Source organism: Lygodium microphyllum, chromosome 25, assembly GCF_053477565.2.
Source record: "Lygodium microphyllum isolate KBCC chromosome 25, Lygodium_microphyllum_v1.1.10, whole genome shotgun sequence".
Taxonomy (NCBI): Eukaryota; Viridiplantae; Streptophyta; class Polypodiopsida; order Schizaeales; family Lygodiaceae; genus Lygodium; species Lygodium microphyllum.
Window position 1 is genome coordinate 57,494,780 of NC_141159.1, and position 16,813 is coordinate 57,511,592.

General features: G+C 39.4%; 1 protein-coding gene across 1 annotated transcript; it reads right to left on the bottom strand.

Annotated features, from left to right (window-relative positions):
* Window positions 1–2,300: 2,300 nt before the first annotated feature.
* LOC148014251 (uncharacterized) lies at window positions 2,301–3,874 on the bottom strand. The gene has a single exon (XM_087666758.1). The coding sequence runs from the start codon at window positions 3,784–3,786 to the stop codon at window positions 2,605–2,607; it is 1,182 nt and encodes a 393-aa protein (XP_087522884.1). The 5' UTR covers window positions 3,787–3,874; the 3' UTR covers window positions 2,301–2,604.
* Between the last annotated feature and the right edge of the window lie 12,939 nt (window positions 3,875–16,813).

Here is a 16,813-nt window from a genome sequence, read left to right on the forward strand (position 1 = left end):
AGAGCTTCTTGCTCGTTGCTTGCTTACTCGAATCCTCGTTTCTTCTCCTTTACTTTAGCCTTCAAAACCAACCTCTCTCAATGGCACCACTCTGACACCATGTCATGAATCACATGGTGGGGCAACTTGTAATTCATCTATATACATACATATATACATACATACATACAAAATGCATAACACAATATAACATTAATATTAATAGCATATAATGTAATTTATAATATAAGTACATGAAACATGCATAAGACATGAAGTCCCCTAATTGTTTATTGATATTGATAGTTTGAACCTTGATGTGAAGCACTAGAAGAACAGTGGTGCAAAGCGCCAAGAGAATCTAAGTGCATAGTGCCTAGTCCTATTAGGCATGAGAGTGGGTACTTTAGGTGTCTTATGATTTGATTTGGATGGCCAGATAGTGTGATTCCCTTCGTAACACCCTTAGGCATATAGTAGGTAGATACCCAACGTGGCTTCTACTCCATCTTCTATGGTACCTTCATCCCTTCTTCCACTCCTTGTAATGAGATTTGGCATTGCCTTGGGTAACTCTACACTTGAGTAGGCTTGGCCTTTGACAAGGGCATTGATGTACCTTGATGAATCAATTCTATATTCTTTTGTTAAGTCTTCTACAATATTATGGCCAACTCTTTAGTCTTGAGGTTAGCTTGAACCTTGTTCCTTGGCTCGATTGGCTTGTCTCTATAATCTACAATACTAAATTTGGCAATGACTAGTCAAGTGTATTATATTAGATGCATAGTCTTCACCTTAAGATTCAAGAAGTTCTGTTTTCTTCCTTGTATCTTCTCAGTACAAGTAGGATCTATCCCCATCTAGATGGACTTATGCATTAGTATGTACAAGATCAAGTTGCCATAGTTTGGTTCTAACATTGTAAGGTAGTATTTTGTGGTTTATGCCTATATTTATATAGGCATTCAATATGAACTTCCTCTTAGGGACTAACCTAACATGCAAATAGGCCAATGGTATTATGGGCTCATTATCATCAAAACTAAGCACAGTTAACGGGATTGCACATGTCTTGGTCACATCTTGTTTGTTCCAATGGTTTTGACTCCTATTTTGTGTTATGAGCTTCCTTGCTCGAGAGGGATGTCTAGCATCTCAACAAGACCTAGATTTCAAGCAGAATCAAAAGAGAGAATAAAATCATAATTTCAACACAAAAGAAGGGAAGTTAGAATCAGAATAAAGGAGTACTAAGGCTTGGGTTGGTAAGTAAGCAACCAATCTCTTTCACATCGAAAGGGAAATCATTTCTCCTTCCCACCAAAATATTGATACAGATGGATCAAATTGATTGTAATAACGAAAGAACAAAGCCATTTATTTTAGTGAAAGAAAAAGAAATTGGTATCCCAGCATATTCTTATACTGGGACTGACTATTCCTGTGTAGGGCAACAGGTATGATGCGGTGCAGTGTGACTCCTTTCTGTGCCGCGTGATTGGCTTGCTACAATGGGATTGTTCTTATAGGCCGCGATGTGGCTGCTCCCATGTGCTGTAGTGTGACTCGCGAATCTGGTTTTTAGCAGGTCACTGTTCATCTTATCGGCTAGTGGTGCCAACACCCATCATGATACCATGAGTGACTCTCTTCGTGAACCAAAACAAATAGCAACAGACTTTCACTCACTCATCAGACCAGCTCTCTAAGATGCTGTTATAATTATCATGCCTGAATAAAGGCATAGGCAGCACACACTTGATTGGGGTCCTAAACCTGTGAATCAGAACTGTCAGTTAGCAAACAGAGTAATTGGGAACATGAACATTGTCCACATTGTCACCTTTCCTAGCAATATTTTGGTCCACATATGCACATTGCTGACATTATTGAAAAGGAGTTGCAATTTCTGGACCAGTTGTAGATGCAGACAGCAGTGCAGTTGAAGAAGGCTCGACTTGATGGCGCCGATATCTAGCGGCTTAGCACAATACATGTGCACAGAGCAGCGGGTTATCGATACAATCTATGACTAGCATAGTTGAGCTTGACTGATGTTTTCTATTGACCTGCAAGAATGTGTTGTGCTTGAGCAAACAAACAAGCACTGCATGCTCAGTTGGCACTGCCACCCTGTAAATGGGAAAAACAAATAGGGCCTGCAAGTTCACTTGGCATTGCTAACCCACACATGGGGCAAAAACTGCTATGAAGAATGGTAGAATTGAGATGAAGGCAAGGCAATACCAAACATATTTTCCTATGTGTTACTTGTATGTTGATTGATGCTAGTCAATCAGGAATCCTGCAAAGAATGAAAACAATGGTGGTGGAGAAGATGTGTTCTTATTGCAGGAAGTCTTTATGTTTGCTGGTCACAAAGTGACTGATTCTAGCTATTACCTGAATTGTGAAGACCTGTAGAATATGCACCAAAATTGAAAAATGCACATGTACTGCCACTATACCACTATACATCATCAAATTATCGATTACCCCATCCCTCACCATTTTCAGTTGAGGGGGACTATTGGTCTAAGCTAACATTTAAATCTCAAGATATGCAAAAGGCATAGTTCATGCCTAAAGATATACCCACCAATAACATAATCATCATGTGACCTATCGGCTGCATTTCAGTCTCTTTTCCTTTCGCTGTACTTCATCTTCTTCTCGTTTATTCTCCTCCTCACTTCTTTCAATGGCTACTCTCTTGGATGCTCTCCACCATCCAAGCTCTGTTGTCATCATTATTGCCCCTCCAATGCTAGATTCATCAATGGCTCGAAAGAACCTCTTCCATCCGACATACACTCCTTCAATGATGAGGGCAGTCAGGTCCTCAGGGAAGTCCAGTGTGCATATTGCAGCTTCTTTTGTGAAGAGAGGATGCCCGTCCTTTTGAATCTCGAACTTTTGCTGCGACTGTACAGTTTGGAAGCAATCATAGTAGAAGATTGGGTTCACAAAAGGCGGACAGTCGGCCTCATGGTTGGGGGAATCCACGAAGAGGACGCTGGGGAAAGGGATAACACTCTGCAGCAAGCAGGCAAGCAAAATCCTTCCACATCTGCCATTGCCATCCATGAAAGGATGGATGTTCTCAAAAGTGAGGAAGAAGGCACCCCCCAACTTGAGAAGAAGTTCGATTTTCGACCTGGGAGCAATCTGGCCTTTTGCTACCCCCTCCTGCATGTGTGCTATCTCTGACTCAACGCTTTGCAGAAGATGCAGCAAAGCTGGCCTCACTTCAGTGGGCCACATGAACAGATGGAATCCAGGTTCTTCTTCTGTCTCAACATAGACAACTTCGCATTCCTTTGTTCGGATTCGCCCTGCAATGTCTGGCTTGGTGGAGCCTAACAGGAGCCGGTGCGACTGCTCCAACTCTTGTATTGACAGGGGCACATGATCAGGCATGAGCCAGTGCTGCAATGCTCGATACAGGCAACACATGCTTTCGAGCCTGCTGTCTGTGTGTAGAACTGTATTGCCATCAAGGGGACTCAGTGCTCCCTTGCGTATGGCATCGCGGGTCTCCGCATATGTGTCGAAGCCTTCCTTTTCAATCTTGTTCACCTGAAAGAGGAAGTCTGCATATGCTTGCTGCTGCACATGCTCATCTGCCATGACAAGTGATTTGCAGTGCTGGGGCAGCTGGTCGTACCATGTGCAGTGGTCCACGATCCTGTCTAGCATCTCGCGGGTGGTCAAGTCGGTCCTGCGCCATGGGGGTCGTTGGGTGGGCTGGAAGGAGAGGGAAAGGTCGCAAGCTGTGGATGGACTTGAGCCTGAGCCTGACATACGTGCCTGCAACTTCTTGGATCGAGCGTTGAAGGAAGTTCTCCAGCACGACGACTAACGGCCATGCTTGTAAACGCGCCTGCTTTTCGCTTCATGAGCCTCATCACTTCACTTAAACGCAAACAATTTAAGCGTTGTCTTCCATGCTTTTTTTATTTTTCTTTTTCTTTTTCGTAATATTTTTTATTTTTATTTTTATTTTTCTCTCTCTATTTTTCAATTTTTGACTTCTTCCATCCTTTTTTATTTTTATTTTTCTCTCTCTATTTTTCAATTTTTGCCTTCTTCTCCCTCTTTCATTTTGTTGCAAATAGATATTCTTGTATGCCTCAGTGGATACATAGCACAAGATTTAAACTCACATATCTATATAACTCAACCCACACTCAAACCACTACCCCATCCATATAACTCAACCCGCATTTAAACCATTATGCCATGATCCCATTGGCCCCTTTTCTCTTTTTAATAAAGCAGGTTAAAAGCATGTTATATGCACAAGGATGCAATCTTACACGAAATGGAAAGTATAATAGCCACATTCATTGAGTCGTGGTCGGGTCCACTCTCCTTGTAGGCACCAATTATAGCCAAGTAGATACAAACCATCTTGCCTTGATAAGCGACACAACTCCAAACCACATCATAGCCATGAGTTATAGGGCACGAATTCTTGAGCCTCACTTTACCACAAGAATCCATGTGAATGTACATCCCTGCCCTCAAGGGGATCCAAATGTAGTTGTAAACCTTGAGGCACTATCACTATGTTAAAGAATTTCAAGCTCACCTAAGACTTAAGCATGATGAACCATTATCATTGCTAATGGCACGACACACCTAGCACGCAAAATTCCATCAAGAAGAATTTGTGAATAATATATGCTCACATTGAGTCTTCAAAAAAGAAACTCAATCTTCACTAGTATGGTGCTTCCTAAATAGAACATGCTCAAAAATGAACCATGTGCTCACACATTTATGAATTTGAAGTAGTGCAACTTCGAATCAATGGTGTGCAAACCAAGACATTTGACGCTTCACGCAAAAAATAATGGATGCATTGTGAAATAGTGCTGAGCCTAGCTAATGTGATGTGATATGCAACATGCAAACACAAAGTTCATTGGTTAAAATCTAAGTTTCTTAACCTCACCTCTCATCACTTACTGAAAAAAAAAAGGCTCTCCACTTAACCCTCCCAAAACTTACTAACTCGTTGATAAAAGATGGTCATATGATGATGACCAATTGAGCCAACCCATACTCACAATTATCAATATCCTACACGACCCTCAATCTCATGCAACCTCCTCAATCTCTCAAACCGGAATTCCTAACTATCTATGTGTGCAAGTATGATGCATGCACAATTAGAGGCTCATTGTTGCCAAAATTGCCATTACTCTCAATCACACTCTCAATATAACTCACATTGAGACATGTTAGGCAAGGTCCACTCACATTGACATCATGATTAGTACCAAAAAACAAACTGAGTCACATTAGAACTCCGAACACAACTCAACCTCAACTCAAACAACTTATCACCAACCAAACATGATTCCTTCAAGTCACTACTTCCAACAACAACTCTCAATGAGTGGGCAACCATTGTTGCTTATGTGAAGAAGATTCTTCTACTTCTCCCTCAACACTACACATTTGCCAATATGCGTCGAGTATCTTCCACAAAACCCAGCAAAATTACCCATCCTATCAAAGAGAAATCTTAGCAATGATCAAAGCCATTAAAGCCTTTCACCTATTTATGGAATTTGTCCCTTTCACCATAAGGACATATCTCCAGCATGTGCCAAGTTATCTCATGAAAAAGGCACCGAATGAAATCGGCAATAAGAGATTGCTAAGGTGGTCCCTCTTTTTTTATGCCCTTGATGTAACCTTTCAACATATTTTGGGCATACACAACACCGTGGTAGACCTTTTGTCATGTCAACCACCTTGACCCACCTACTGTGTAGACTTTACTTTTGTACAATATTCCATGCACACTATGTGCCAAAAAGCATGCACTAACAAATGCGCACTCACATCCCACTAAGATCCATGATTGTTTCCACTACCACAACCTATAAATACGGCCCTTGTAACTCATTTGAGAACACGAAGCAACAAGAGCATTCTAGCATTCAGTACTCTAGCCTTGTATCCACTCCCAAGGTCTCTTCTAGGCCTTGTAACTCTTAGCAAGCCAATATAAGTTTCATTTCTTATCTCTGCTGCACCTTAAAGCAAATTATGTGTTTGTTTTGGTCATCCCAGCCTCCATATTCCTGCTTTTGCCATGTCAATATGTGTTTGGTATCAGAGCCATTAACATAATGCCTCTTATCTGAGAAAAGTAAGGTTGCCAGTGACGTGTGAGGTTTGCTCATTGTTAGGTAGTGATGCTATTGTGCCATTTGTGCCGTTGTTTGAGCGTTTATCCTCAAAGTCCAGTAAATCCTTATGGCTTCCTCCAAGACCGGTGGCAATGTGTCCAGCTCTGCACTCAAGACCATGTCCGAGCACTACAAGTCGTTGGGAAATTCTACTATCATTAAGGACGAAGCACACCCCAGTTCCAAATGGATTTTCCCGACATAGGTGCTGCACATATTTATGGCAAGAATCAACTTTTCAAGTTCAAGGCTTCCATAGTCTATATAGAAGATCAGGGAATTCTTACAGTGGGAGATACATTAGCAGAAGACCAACATGTTAATATTTTGTCCCTAGTTCTTCCCAAAATACAAAAACATCAACAAAAGAAAGAGTATCCTTATTTGCATTTAGGGTGTATCACCATAGGCATCATCCCTTTGTTCCATGGAGGTCTTAACGTTTCATGTATGACTGCCATTTTAGATACTATGCATGTAGAACTGATGGATATGTTTGTAAGTGTTGCTGTGTCGCCTTTGTCAAATGGTCCCATTTTCTTTGAGCTTCGCCCTAATTATGTTATAGCTATGGATGCCTCCCTGAACTACTCATGTTGCATATTAGAACTATGGGTCTAAAGATGAAAGCTTCATCCACTCATCTAGCAATTCAATATAGAATGGTATTTAGGTGTATATCATTAGCTCTCAACGCTTTCTTCCTGATTGTGTAAATTGGTTGGAGATTGAGCTACCCCATGAGTGGTAATTGGACATCTCCTCCCTAAACAAAAAAGAACTACTACCCCCCGAAGTTATAAAAGTACAAAATATCAAAGGTAAAACCCTTCATCTTCCACAACACATGGCTCCTGAAACTGTAGAAGAAAAAGCTCTACCAAAATTGCCACAGCTCAAAGTATCCCCATCACAAAGGGTAACTATGTTAAAATTTTATACCTAGTCATGTGATCATGCTCACATCATACATGGAATTTTCCAGCATTGTAAGAAACTCATTGAACATGCCTCCTCCTCCATTGTCAATGTCATCCAAGAGTTTGAGTATGAGAACAATAAGTATAAGGCTCCTCCATACTTAAGACCATGAGATTCTGCTTCTTGGACAACAAAATTACAAGCTTCTAATTGGACACACCTTGCCCTTATAGCTCTTGTTGCTTCGTGTTCTCAAATGAGTTACAAGGGCTATATTTATACGTTGTGGTACTGGAAACAATCATGGATGTTAGTGGGATGTGAGTGCACATTTGTTAGTGAGTGCTTGTTGGCACATAGTGAGCATGGAATATCATACAAAAGTAAAGTCTACACAGTAGGTGGGTCAAGGTGGTTGGTGTGACAAAAGGTTTATCACAGTGTTATGTACACTTGTAATTCTACTTCTTGGATAGCAGAATTACAGGCTTCTAATTGGACACACCTCGCCCTTATAGGTCTAATTGGAAAGGTTGATACTCTACAACAAAGATGTGACAATATTGTTGTCTTATGTCAACATTTACTGAAAGCAGAGGTGCAATCTTCATCAATGCCTAGCAATGCTTCTTCTTCCACTAATCCTTCTTCATCTACCTTGTTATCCCTCACTCGTTCTACTCCTGATTGGAACTCTTTCTCTACTAAGAGATTACAAAAATGCTAGAGTTCATACGTTTCTTCTCCATCACCAGGCTCCCTTAATATGCATCAAGTTATCCTTGTGTCTGCTAAAGGTAAAGTCAAAATGCTTAACTTTGAACAAGGCACTTCTAAGGTCCCCTCTACTTCCTATTTTGTGCTTAACTTGAACCAAGAATGGAAAGACTTTCCTGATTCTTATGAGGATCCAAATGGAATCTTTAAGGATATACAAAAAATTTATTGCCCTTCTCTTATGTCTGCCTTGAAAGGTGAAACTACTATTCAACAACCTAGTTTATTTCAGCCTTCCTTATAACTAGGAGATACTGCTAAAGAATTGTCCAAGTATCTTGAGCTGATGTTTCTTGAGTGGTAAGCCCATGACTATAAAGTTGCTTTTGATCATATTGATGAGTATGTCTTTGACAGAATTACAAGACATAAAGAAGCAAATCAAGTCTTGGACCAAGTGCCACTATATATAGATCCAAACAATAAGCAGAACGAGGACACCCAGTACAAAATGGAATCACGTATTGATTCACGTTTGATGGGTGCAAGCTTGGAACAACATTTGCCTCTAGGCCTCCTAATGAACTTCCTGCATGATACTATAGAGATCAAGCTACTTTCCAAAATCAAGCTGCTTATACTTTATCATTTTCTGATGAAGATGGTGACAGTATTGTCAATGAGGATTTTATTCCCATCAATCCTCATAGAGGAAAAATTTCCCCCGATACATTACTACAGGCTCTACTCAATGCACATGAATCCACTATTATAAGTACACTTCCTACTCTCCTTGTGAATACTACTACTAAAGCTACTGGTACTGTGAATGCTTCTTCCTCCTATTCCAGAACTTCTTATACAAACTTCTATAAGAAAATTGGCATCCCTAAAAATGTTGGATCTTCCCCTATTTAGTCCATAGATGGAAAATCTCCCAAGGAAATTAAGCTGCTCATTTACATTATGTACACTTATGTTGGCCAGAAAATTCTAGACAAGCCACAGTTGCATAGACATATTTAATGCCATGACTCATGGTTTTGTTGGCAACTTAAGGCAATGGTTGATCTCTATCCATCCTCAAGTCAAATTAGCAATTGTCCAACATTTTGATCTAGTTTAGTTATTCTTTGAATTGCTTCTTGGTGAATTGGAAGGCATAAAATTGGATTATGTGCTTGAAGCCCATGAGGCCTTCTTTAAGTCAAAACTCTGCAATCCTAGGCAATATAAGGAGTATTTAATTTATATGAGAGATCTATTGTATGAAGGATTGGGTGCTCACGACAACAGCATGAAAGAGCATTTGTTATGTTCTTTACCATAACCTATTCCTTTCTATTGTAAGTAGAAAATGAAGAATCAGAATAGAGATTTTACTGATAGCGTGGGGCAAATCATGAAAACAATACAGCACTCTATAAAAGAGGTATGCCAACATAAAAAAATGACTATGCTTAATCATAAATTTCCTCAGTCTGTGTGTAAATTTGCAACCAAATATGATGTGGATTTTGGGTGTAAGCAATGTGCTTGTTCCACTTCATATGGTGGTAATGGCCAACCTAGACATCGCTCCTACCGCTCTTCCAAATATTCCAAAGGTCGCAGTTATTATTTCAATAAGCAAGACCAACAAGATCATGACTACCATTCCAAAAGATCTCGTCGCCATTCTCACAAATATGGTAATGGTAAATCACATAGATCTTCTTAGAAACTCTTCTCACAAGGCTTTGAATACTACTCAAGAACTAAAGAAGGATTTCAAATGTTACTTATGTGAAAGTTCTTCTCATCTGGCAAATAATTGCCCGAAGAAGCAAAAATGACAAATTAATGTTGCTAAGGTGAATCTTAGTGCAGAGTCTTCCTCTGCCATTGACTATACATATTCGGACTATGATTCTCCTAGTTTTAGTGAGTCAGAAAGTGAAAGTGACACTTCCTGATACACTGTTGGATCAACTTCCATGTCTTTGTCTAACACAGACTAAGACGTAGAAGTTGATCCAACAGTGTACCAAGAAGTTATTAAAAAATTCTTTTTGTTACACTCACATCACAACCACTCTTGCCAAGTGACAACTCAAGGCACAAAATCATCCTTCAACTCTTTAATTCCCAAGTTCTTCAATGTTTCGTCCACAATATGTCTAGACTCCTATTTCAATCCTTTCCAAACAACAACGCTATGGTCATCCACTTTGTTCAAGTCTCGTCTCTCATCATTTGGGTCAAACTCCCATCCCCTTGTGCAACTTCCAAACTTGAAACTTCTAGCCATACATTAGGAAAGTGTTCCTCTCAACCTTATGACATAATTCTAAAACACATGCACATGATAAGTGGAAGTGTGTAACACTACTCATCTCAAGACTAGAGCTAGAAACCTAGGCTTGAGGTATCACTCTTTAAAACTAACTTTAGCTAGCTATAGACTTTGTTGTCAAGTGTTGGTGATTCCAACTCCCCAATGCATATCTTTTACATTCGTCTTTGTATATTTACTTTTGTTATTCTAGCCTACATCACACATACAATGGCATCAGCATGACATCACTGAGATAAAACTTTGATTGGTGCTAGTTTCAACAAGACTCGAGCCTGTGAAATTTTCCAACGCTCAAACCTTTGATTGATGCTAGCCAAGCTTGCCCATTTTGCCAACCCTCTTCTAGTTCCTCTCCCTTAGTAGTCTTGATTTATAACGTTTTTATACATTGAATAAGTTAGGATTCAATAGCATTTTCATCTACAATGCTTTAATATATGGAACTAGGATTCAATAGCACTTCATATACAATGTTTTTGTACATGCAATACGTTAGGATCCACTAGCATTTCTACTATTGTGTTCCATTCTTTTCATATTCAAATCTAGTTTGATTAATTTTTGAAGACTGATATCTAAAATGCACATTCAAAGACTCCAAATCTTTGCATGGAGAGAGAAGCTTACTTACATTATCTATATTTATGTACTTTGTCACACACAATGTGTTTGCTTGTGATGTACTTCCAAAACTAGAACTTAGTCTTCAAAAAAAGGCACACTCCTCTACAACCCTTATGAATTCTCAAAAGCATTGAGCCAACTCTCAAACATACAACATGTGTGAATTGAAGCTTACGTTGCTCACAAGATGTGGTAGTCCATGAGTTGGATAGCCTCCTTGCACTCAAAGAAATAGAGTTTCATTTTCTTTGCTTAGAGTTATGGACTTCATGGTCTTCTATTTGTGACATTATGGGCATTAGTGAAAGGTGAGAAGGATCGAAGCTTACACGGGAGAGCTATGGCGAGAGAGCAAGAGCAAGAGAGAGAGAGAGACTCACAATGTGGAAACTCCAACAGTCACAATGTGTGACCAGTCATTCCTTTGTTCATCTATCACTAAAAGAATAAAGAATAAAGTGATGGTGATGGGCGCCCAGCACCTGTAGTGTGTAGGCGTGGATATTGTCAGTATAGTATACACGGGCGGCTAGGCGGAGACGCCTTTACCCCCAACAACCTCCCACTTAAAGGCAAATCTACCCCAATGAGGAGTGAAAAACAAAAAGAAAAGATGGTACAACATGTACACATATATAACAAGATGAAGAAAGATGTCATCTCATCTCATGCCCATCAATCTCTTGAGGAAGGCAAAGCGCTCCATAGAGAGGCTTTTTGCAAGCAGATCTACAAGATTCATGTTAATCAAGATCTTGACAAGGTCAACAGACTTGTCCTCAATGACCCCATGTTATGAAGTGATACCTCAGCTCAGTGTGTTTTGTCTTCGCATGGAAGATTGGATTCTTGGCTAATTGAATAGCACTCATAGAATCCGAATGTAGTGTAGGGATAGCATCAATACCAAGGTCATGAACCAAACGTCCTAACCATATGGCCTCCTTGCAAGCCTCAATGGCTGCAATATACTAGGCTCCAATGGTGGAAAGAGTCGTGCACTTCTGCACCTTGGACATCCAAGAGACACCACCTCCAGCACAGGTGAACACATAGCCAGAAGTGGACTTCGTACTATCTACATGTCCTGCATAATCAAAGTCAGTGTACCCCATGACTCTTATGTCCTGGCTGCCATAGCATATGCACATATCTGTAGTGCCCTTCAGGTACCTCATGATACCCTTCACGGCATCCCAATGCTTCTTGCCAGGTGTAGCCATGTAGCGTGCCACAATACCAACTGCAAAGGCAATATCTGGAGGACGAGTGGCTATCATGGCATACATAAGACTGCCCACTATGGATGCACATGGAATCTTGGCCATCTCGGCCCTCTACTCATCTGTCAAACCTATGATAAAGATTTTTTTGTAGCCCCTTCTTGCTGTACCTTGCAGACTATAATAAACACTCAAAATAATGCTTCAATGCCTTTGAAGGAATGCCCTGAGGGTGCCCAAATGGGCCGGGTAGGTGCTTAAGAAGCCGGGGAGTGATCAGAGTTGGAAGGAGTCATATATTGATGCACAAATCGGATGGTATATGCACGCATAGTAAACGCCAAAATGTCCCCAAGGACAAAGAACTCTACAAAAGCTAATAAAGCAAGAATATAGATTTGGACGACAAGAGACAAGAAGACCAATTGGGTGCAATCTCCCCCCATGCCTTGTGTGAGCGCTTCACAAGGCATGTATTTGTAAATTTATTAATCTCCAACCTCAAAAATAGCCAATTTACAATTAGCATGCTTTTGGCTTTTGTGTTTGCTTTTGTCCAAATAAAGAATAAAGTGGTTGGGCATCTCAAAAATCGGGTTATGCCCAAATACAATGTCCAATAATGAAATATTTAAACCTAGCACCTATGTACATACAAAACAATAAATGTTTGTCAAGCACTTCAATAAATAAGCGGACCTGAATAAATATTAGCGCCACGCCTTTAATGATAAGGCACGCGCCCATTAAAAATGACGATTTCTTCTAAGTAATCTAAATACACACCATCGCCCGGTGCTTCACAACGCCATCGTTGCCTACTCTACACATTAACTAAAGCATTCACAATTGTTAGAAAATAATAAAATGAAATCGATAAAATTGAATACCTAGCAGTCTTTAGCTATAAAATAAATAGATATGTTGGAGCTCTGTCCCAACCTTAATTTAATACGAGTGTACTCTAAACTCATAAACGTCCATTAATTTAATATGTATTTTGGGGAATCACCCACATACACATGAAATTAACTTGACACCCAAAAAGGATAGGCGTCCTTGTCAACTTCTCGCATAAGGAATCCACCTTGTGTATGAGCCCCGACAAATAAATATAGTTTTACAGAATCCATCGTGGAATATGCCTCTTGGCATCATACCCCCGAGATGGGATAGCAATTGTCCTCAATTGCTATTAGCTCAATGTGGAGCGAGCAGTGAGGAGTAAGCACTTAGGTCATGGGTGTGCATCCATTGGGCCTCTTCAACAGGATGATTCTTAAACTTAACCAAATATCTAGAATATCTATGACCAGTTCTAGTGGTCATAAAGTGAATATCTAGAATAGTTTCAGGTCCAAGGATTTCAGTTTCTTCTTTTAATAAAGGAGGGTTTTCATGGCAGGGTGGACATGTAATTGGCCTCTAAAAGGTTGTAACAAGCTGATATGAAAAGTATTGTGGATTTTCCAATGTGGGGGTAGTTCTAATTTAAATGCATTGTCATTGATCTTGTGAATTATTTTAAAAGGTCCATAAAATCTAGGTGTTAATTTAACAATAGGGTGTTTCTCAACACTTTGCAATCTTCTCTTTTCAATACGTAACCAAACATAATCATTAACATTGAAACTCATGGCTTTTCTTTTCTTATTAGCTTGTTTAGTATATGGTTGTTGGGCTTTCGCAATCATATCTTTAACTTGAGCAAAAATAATAGCATGGGTATTGGCAATATCATCAGAAGCTTTAACTTTGTTTGACAATGATGTAACATATGTAAGCAATCTATGTCCATAAATGATTTCAAAAGGTGCTTTTTGAGTAGTTGTGTGTGGTGTATTATTGTATGCAAATTGAAGTAGATGTAAGTGTGTATCCCACGTTTGTGGTTTTGAGATTATGTATACATGCAAAAGATCTAGAATTGTACTATTAGTAGCTTCTGTTTGCCCATTGGTTTCAGGATGAAATGTAGATAAGAAATCAATCTTAGTACCCAAATTAGCAAACAAAGTAGTCTAAAAATTGCTATAAAATCTAGAATTGCAATTAGAAATAACAACTTTTGGCAAACCATGGTTGAAAACAGTCTTCAAAAACAAGTGTGCAGCTTGAGATGCAATTAATGTTTTCTTGCATGGTAAGAAATATGCTTGTTTACTAAATCGATCTACTATAGTCCAAATCATATCATGATTAGCTTGTGTGTTAGACAAACTAGTTATCAAATCCATTGAAATATGTTCCCATGGATGTTCAGGAATTGGTAAAGGCATTAACAAACCATATTGCTTACCATGGTGTCACTTGACTCGTTGACAAATTAAACACTCAAAAACAAAGTTAGAAATATCTGATTCCATTTGTGGCCAATAAAAATCTTCAACCAATATTCTTAAAGTGGAAATAATACTTCTATGGCCTTGATATGGGGAACAATGAATTTTGTGCAACACAAATGATCTAAATGAAACAATGTCACATAATCTTTTCTCATAAAATATAATCCATCATAATAAGACAATGAATCAATTGGAATTCAATTATTAGCAACTAATTTGTTTCAATCAACTTGAAAATTGGGGTCATGATCATAGATATCTTTCATAGAAATAAGGGAATCAAAAGATAGAACATAAATATTATGGATACTTGGTCTTCGACTCAATGTATCGACACAATATTTTCTCTTCTGGTTGATATTGGATAAGTGGATGAAAACTTTGAATGAAAGTAGTCCATTTAATATGACGGTCAGAAATTTGTGGCTGACTAAGGAGGTGTTTGATACTTTGTTGGTTAGTTTTGATCATAAATTCGGATCCCATTAGATAATGTTTCCATTGATGCAAGGATTGAACTACAGCTAAAAATTATTTATCATAGGTTGCATACTTTAGTTTAGAGGGTGCATGAGGGCAGCTCCTAATCCTGATCCACTGGCATCAGTGACTACTAGGAAAAATGTCGATTAAAATTAGGTAATTGCAAAACATGTGCATGTGTTAAATCATGTTTCAATAAATCAAAAGCTTTTTGTTGGTTGTCAAATCAATGATATACAACACCTTTCTTTAACAATTTCGTTAAAGACAATGCAATCAATGAAAAATTTCTCACGAATTTTCTATAAAAGCTGGCAAGACCTACGAAAGAGCGTAACTCATGCACATTTTTAGGGATTGGCCAATTCAAAATTACCTCTATCTTTTTAGGATCAATATGAATATCATCAGAAGAAACAATATGACCTAAGTATTCAATGTGGGTTTGGAAAATTTCACTCTTGTCAGGGTTAGCATACAATTGATTCCCTTTCAATAATTTGAAAACAAATATAAATGTTCATAGTGTTCGTTCTCATTCTTATTGAAAACCAATATATCATCAAAGAAAACAATCACACAATGCTGATACTTTAAAAATATATGATTCATCATACGATTGAATGTAGCTAGTGCATTAGTCAAACCGAAAGGCATAACAAGAAATTCATAATGACCAAATTGAGTTCTAAATGCAGTTTTGAAAATGTCAAGTGTATCCAATCATACTTGATGATATCCAGATTTGAGATCTATCTTGCTAAAAATAGTGGCTCCTTGTAGTTTATCCATGAGGTTGTCTATCCTAGGGATCGGATATCTATTCTTAACAGTGATCTTGTTTAGGGCATGATAATCAATGCACATCCTATAAGTATTATTTTTCTTCTTAACTAATAGGACAGGTGCACCAAAAGGAGAACTACTGGGCCTAATGAGTCTTCGGTTCAACAGTTCTTCAACTTGTATACTACAAGGGAATGGGGCAATAGCGACGCCGATTAGCGACGGCGGATATCGGCGTCGCAATTGGCGTCGCTATATGCGTCGCTAAATAGCGACGCATATAGCGACGCCAATTGCGACGCCGCAGGGAAAAAAAGCACGGCCAAAACTAGAGCGCCGTTTTCATTTTCTTTCCTTCGCCTTTTGAGAGCGAGAGCGAGGGAGAGAGCGAGGGAGAGAGCCAAGGCTTTGTGAGAGAAGAGGAGGAAGAGACTTGCTGCCGCCGCCGCCACCGCCACCGCCACCGTCGTTGTTCGCGAAGGAGAGGAGGAGCCCTCGTTGCAAAGAGAAGCCGCCCACGCTCGCCATATCTCATTGGTGAGTCTCCCTCTCTCTTTCTTTTACTTGTTGAAGGTTTAAATCGTTCTCTTTTGTTTGTTTAGGAGAGGAAATGAAAGAGAAGGAGAGGGAGAGGGAGAGAGAGGGAGAGAAAGAGAGGGAGAGGGAGAGAAAGAGAGGGAGAGTGCATTCTCTCTCTCTCTCTCTCCCTTTTGCTTGTTTAATGTTTAAATTACTTTCTTCTTTGCTTGTTTAGGAGAGGAAACGAGAGAGTAAGAGAGAAAGAGAGGGAGAGGGAGAGGGAGAGGGAAAGAAAGAGAAAGAGAAAGAAAGAGAAAGAGAAATAGAGGGAGAGGGAGAGGGAGCGGGAGGAAATAGGAGAGGGAGAGAAAGAGAAAGAGAGGGAGAAGGAGGGAGAGTGCATTCTCTCTCTCCCTCCCTCTCCCTTTTGCTTGTTTAATGTTTGAATCACTTTATTTTTTGCTTGTTTAGGAGAGGAAATGAGAGAGAAAGAGAGTGAGAGGGAGAGGAAGGGGAAGGAAATGAGAGAGGGATAGAAAGAGAAAGAGAGGGAGAGTGCATTGTATCTCTCCCTCTCCCTTTTGCTTGGAGGATGTTTAAATCACTTTATTTTTTTCTTGTTTAGGAAATGAGAGAGAAAGAGAGATAGAGAGGGAGAGGGAGAAA

Excerpts from the sequence above, each read along its gene's own strand:
- LOC148014251 (XM_087666758.1), bottom strand. The coding sequence starts at position 3,786 with ATGTCAGGCTCAGGCTCAAGTCCATCCACAGCTTGCGACCTTTCCCTC.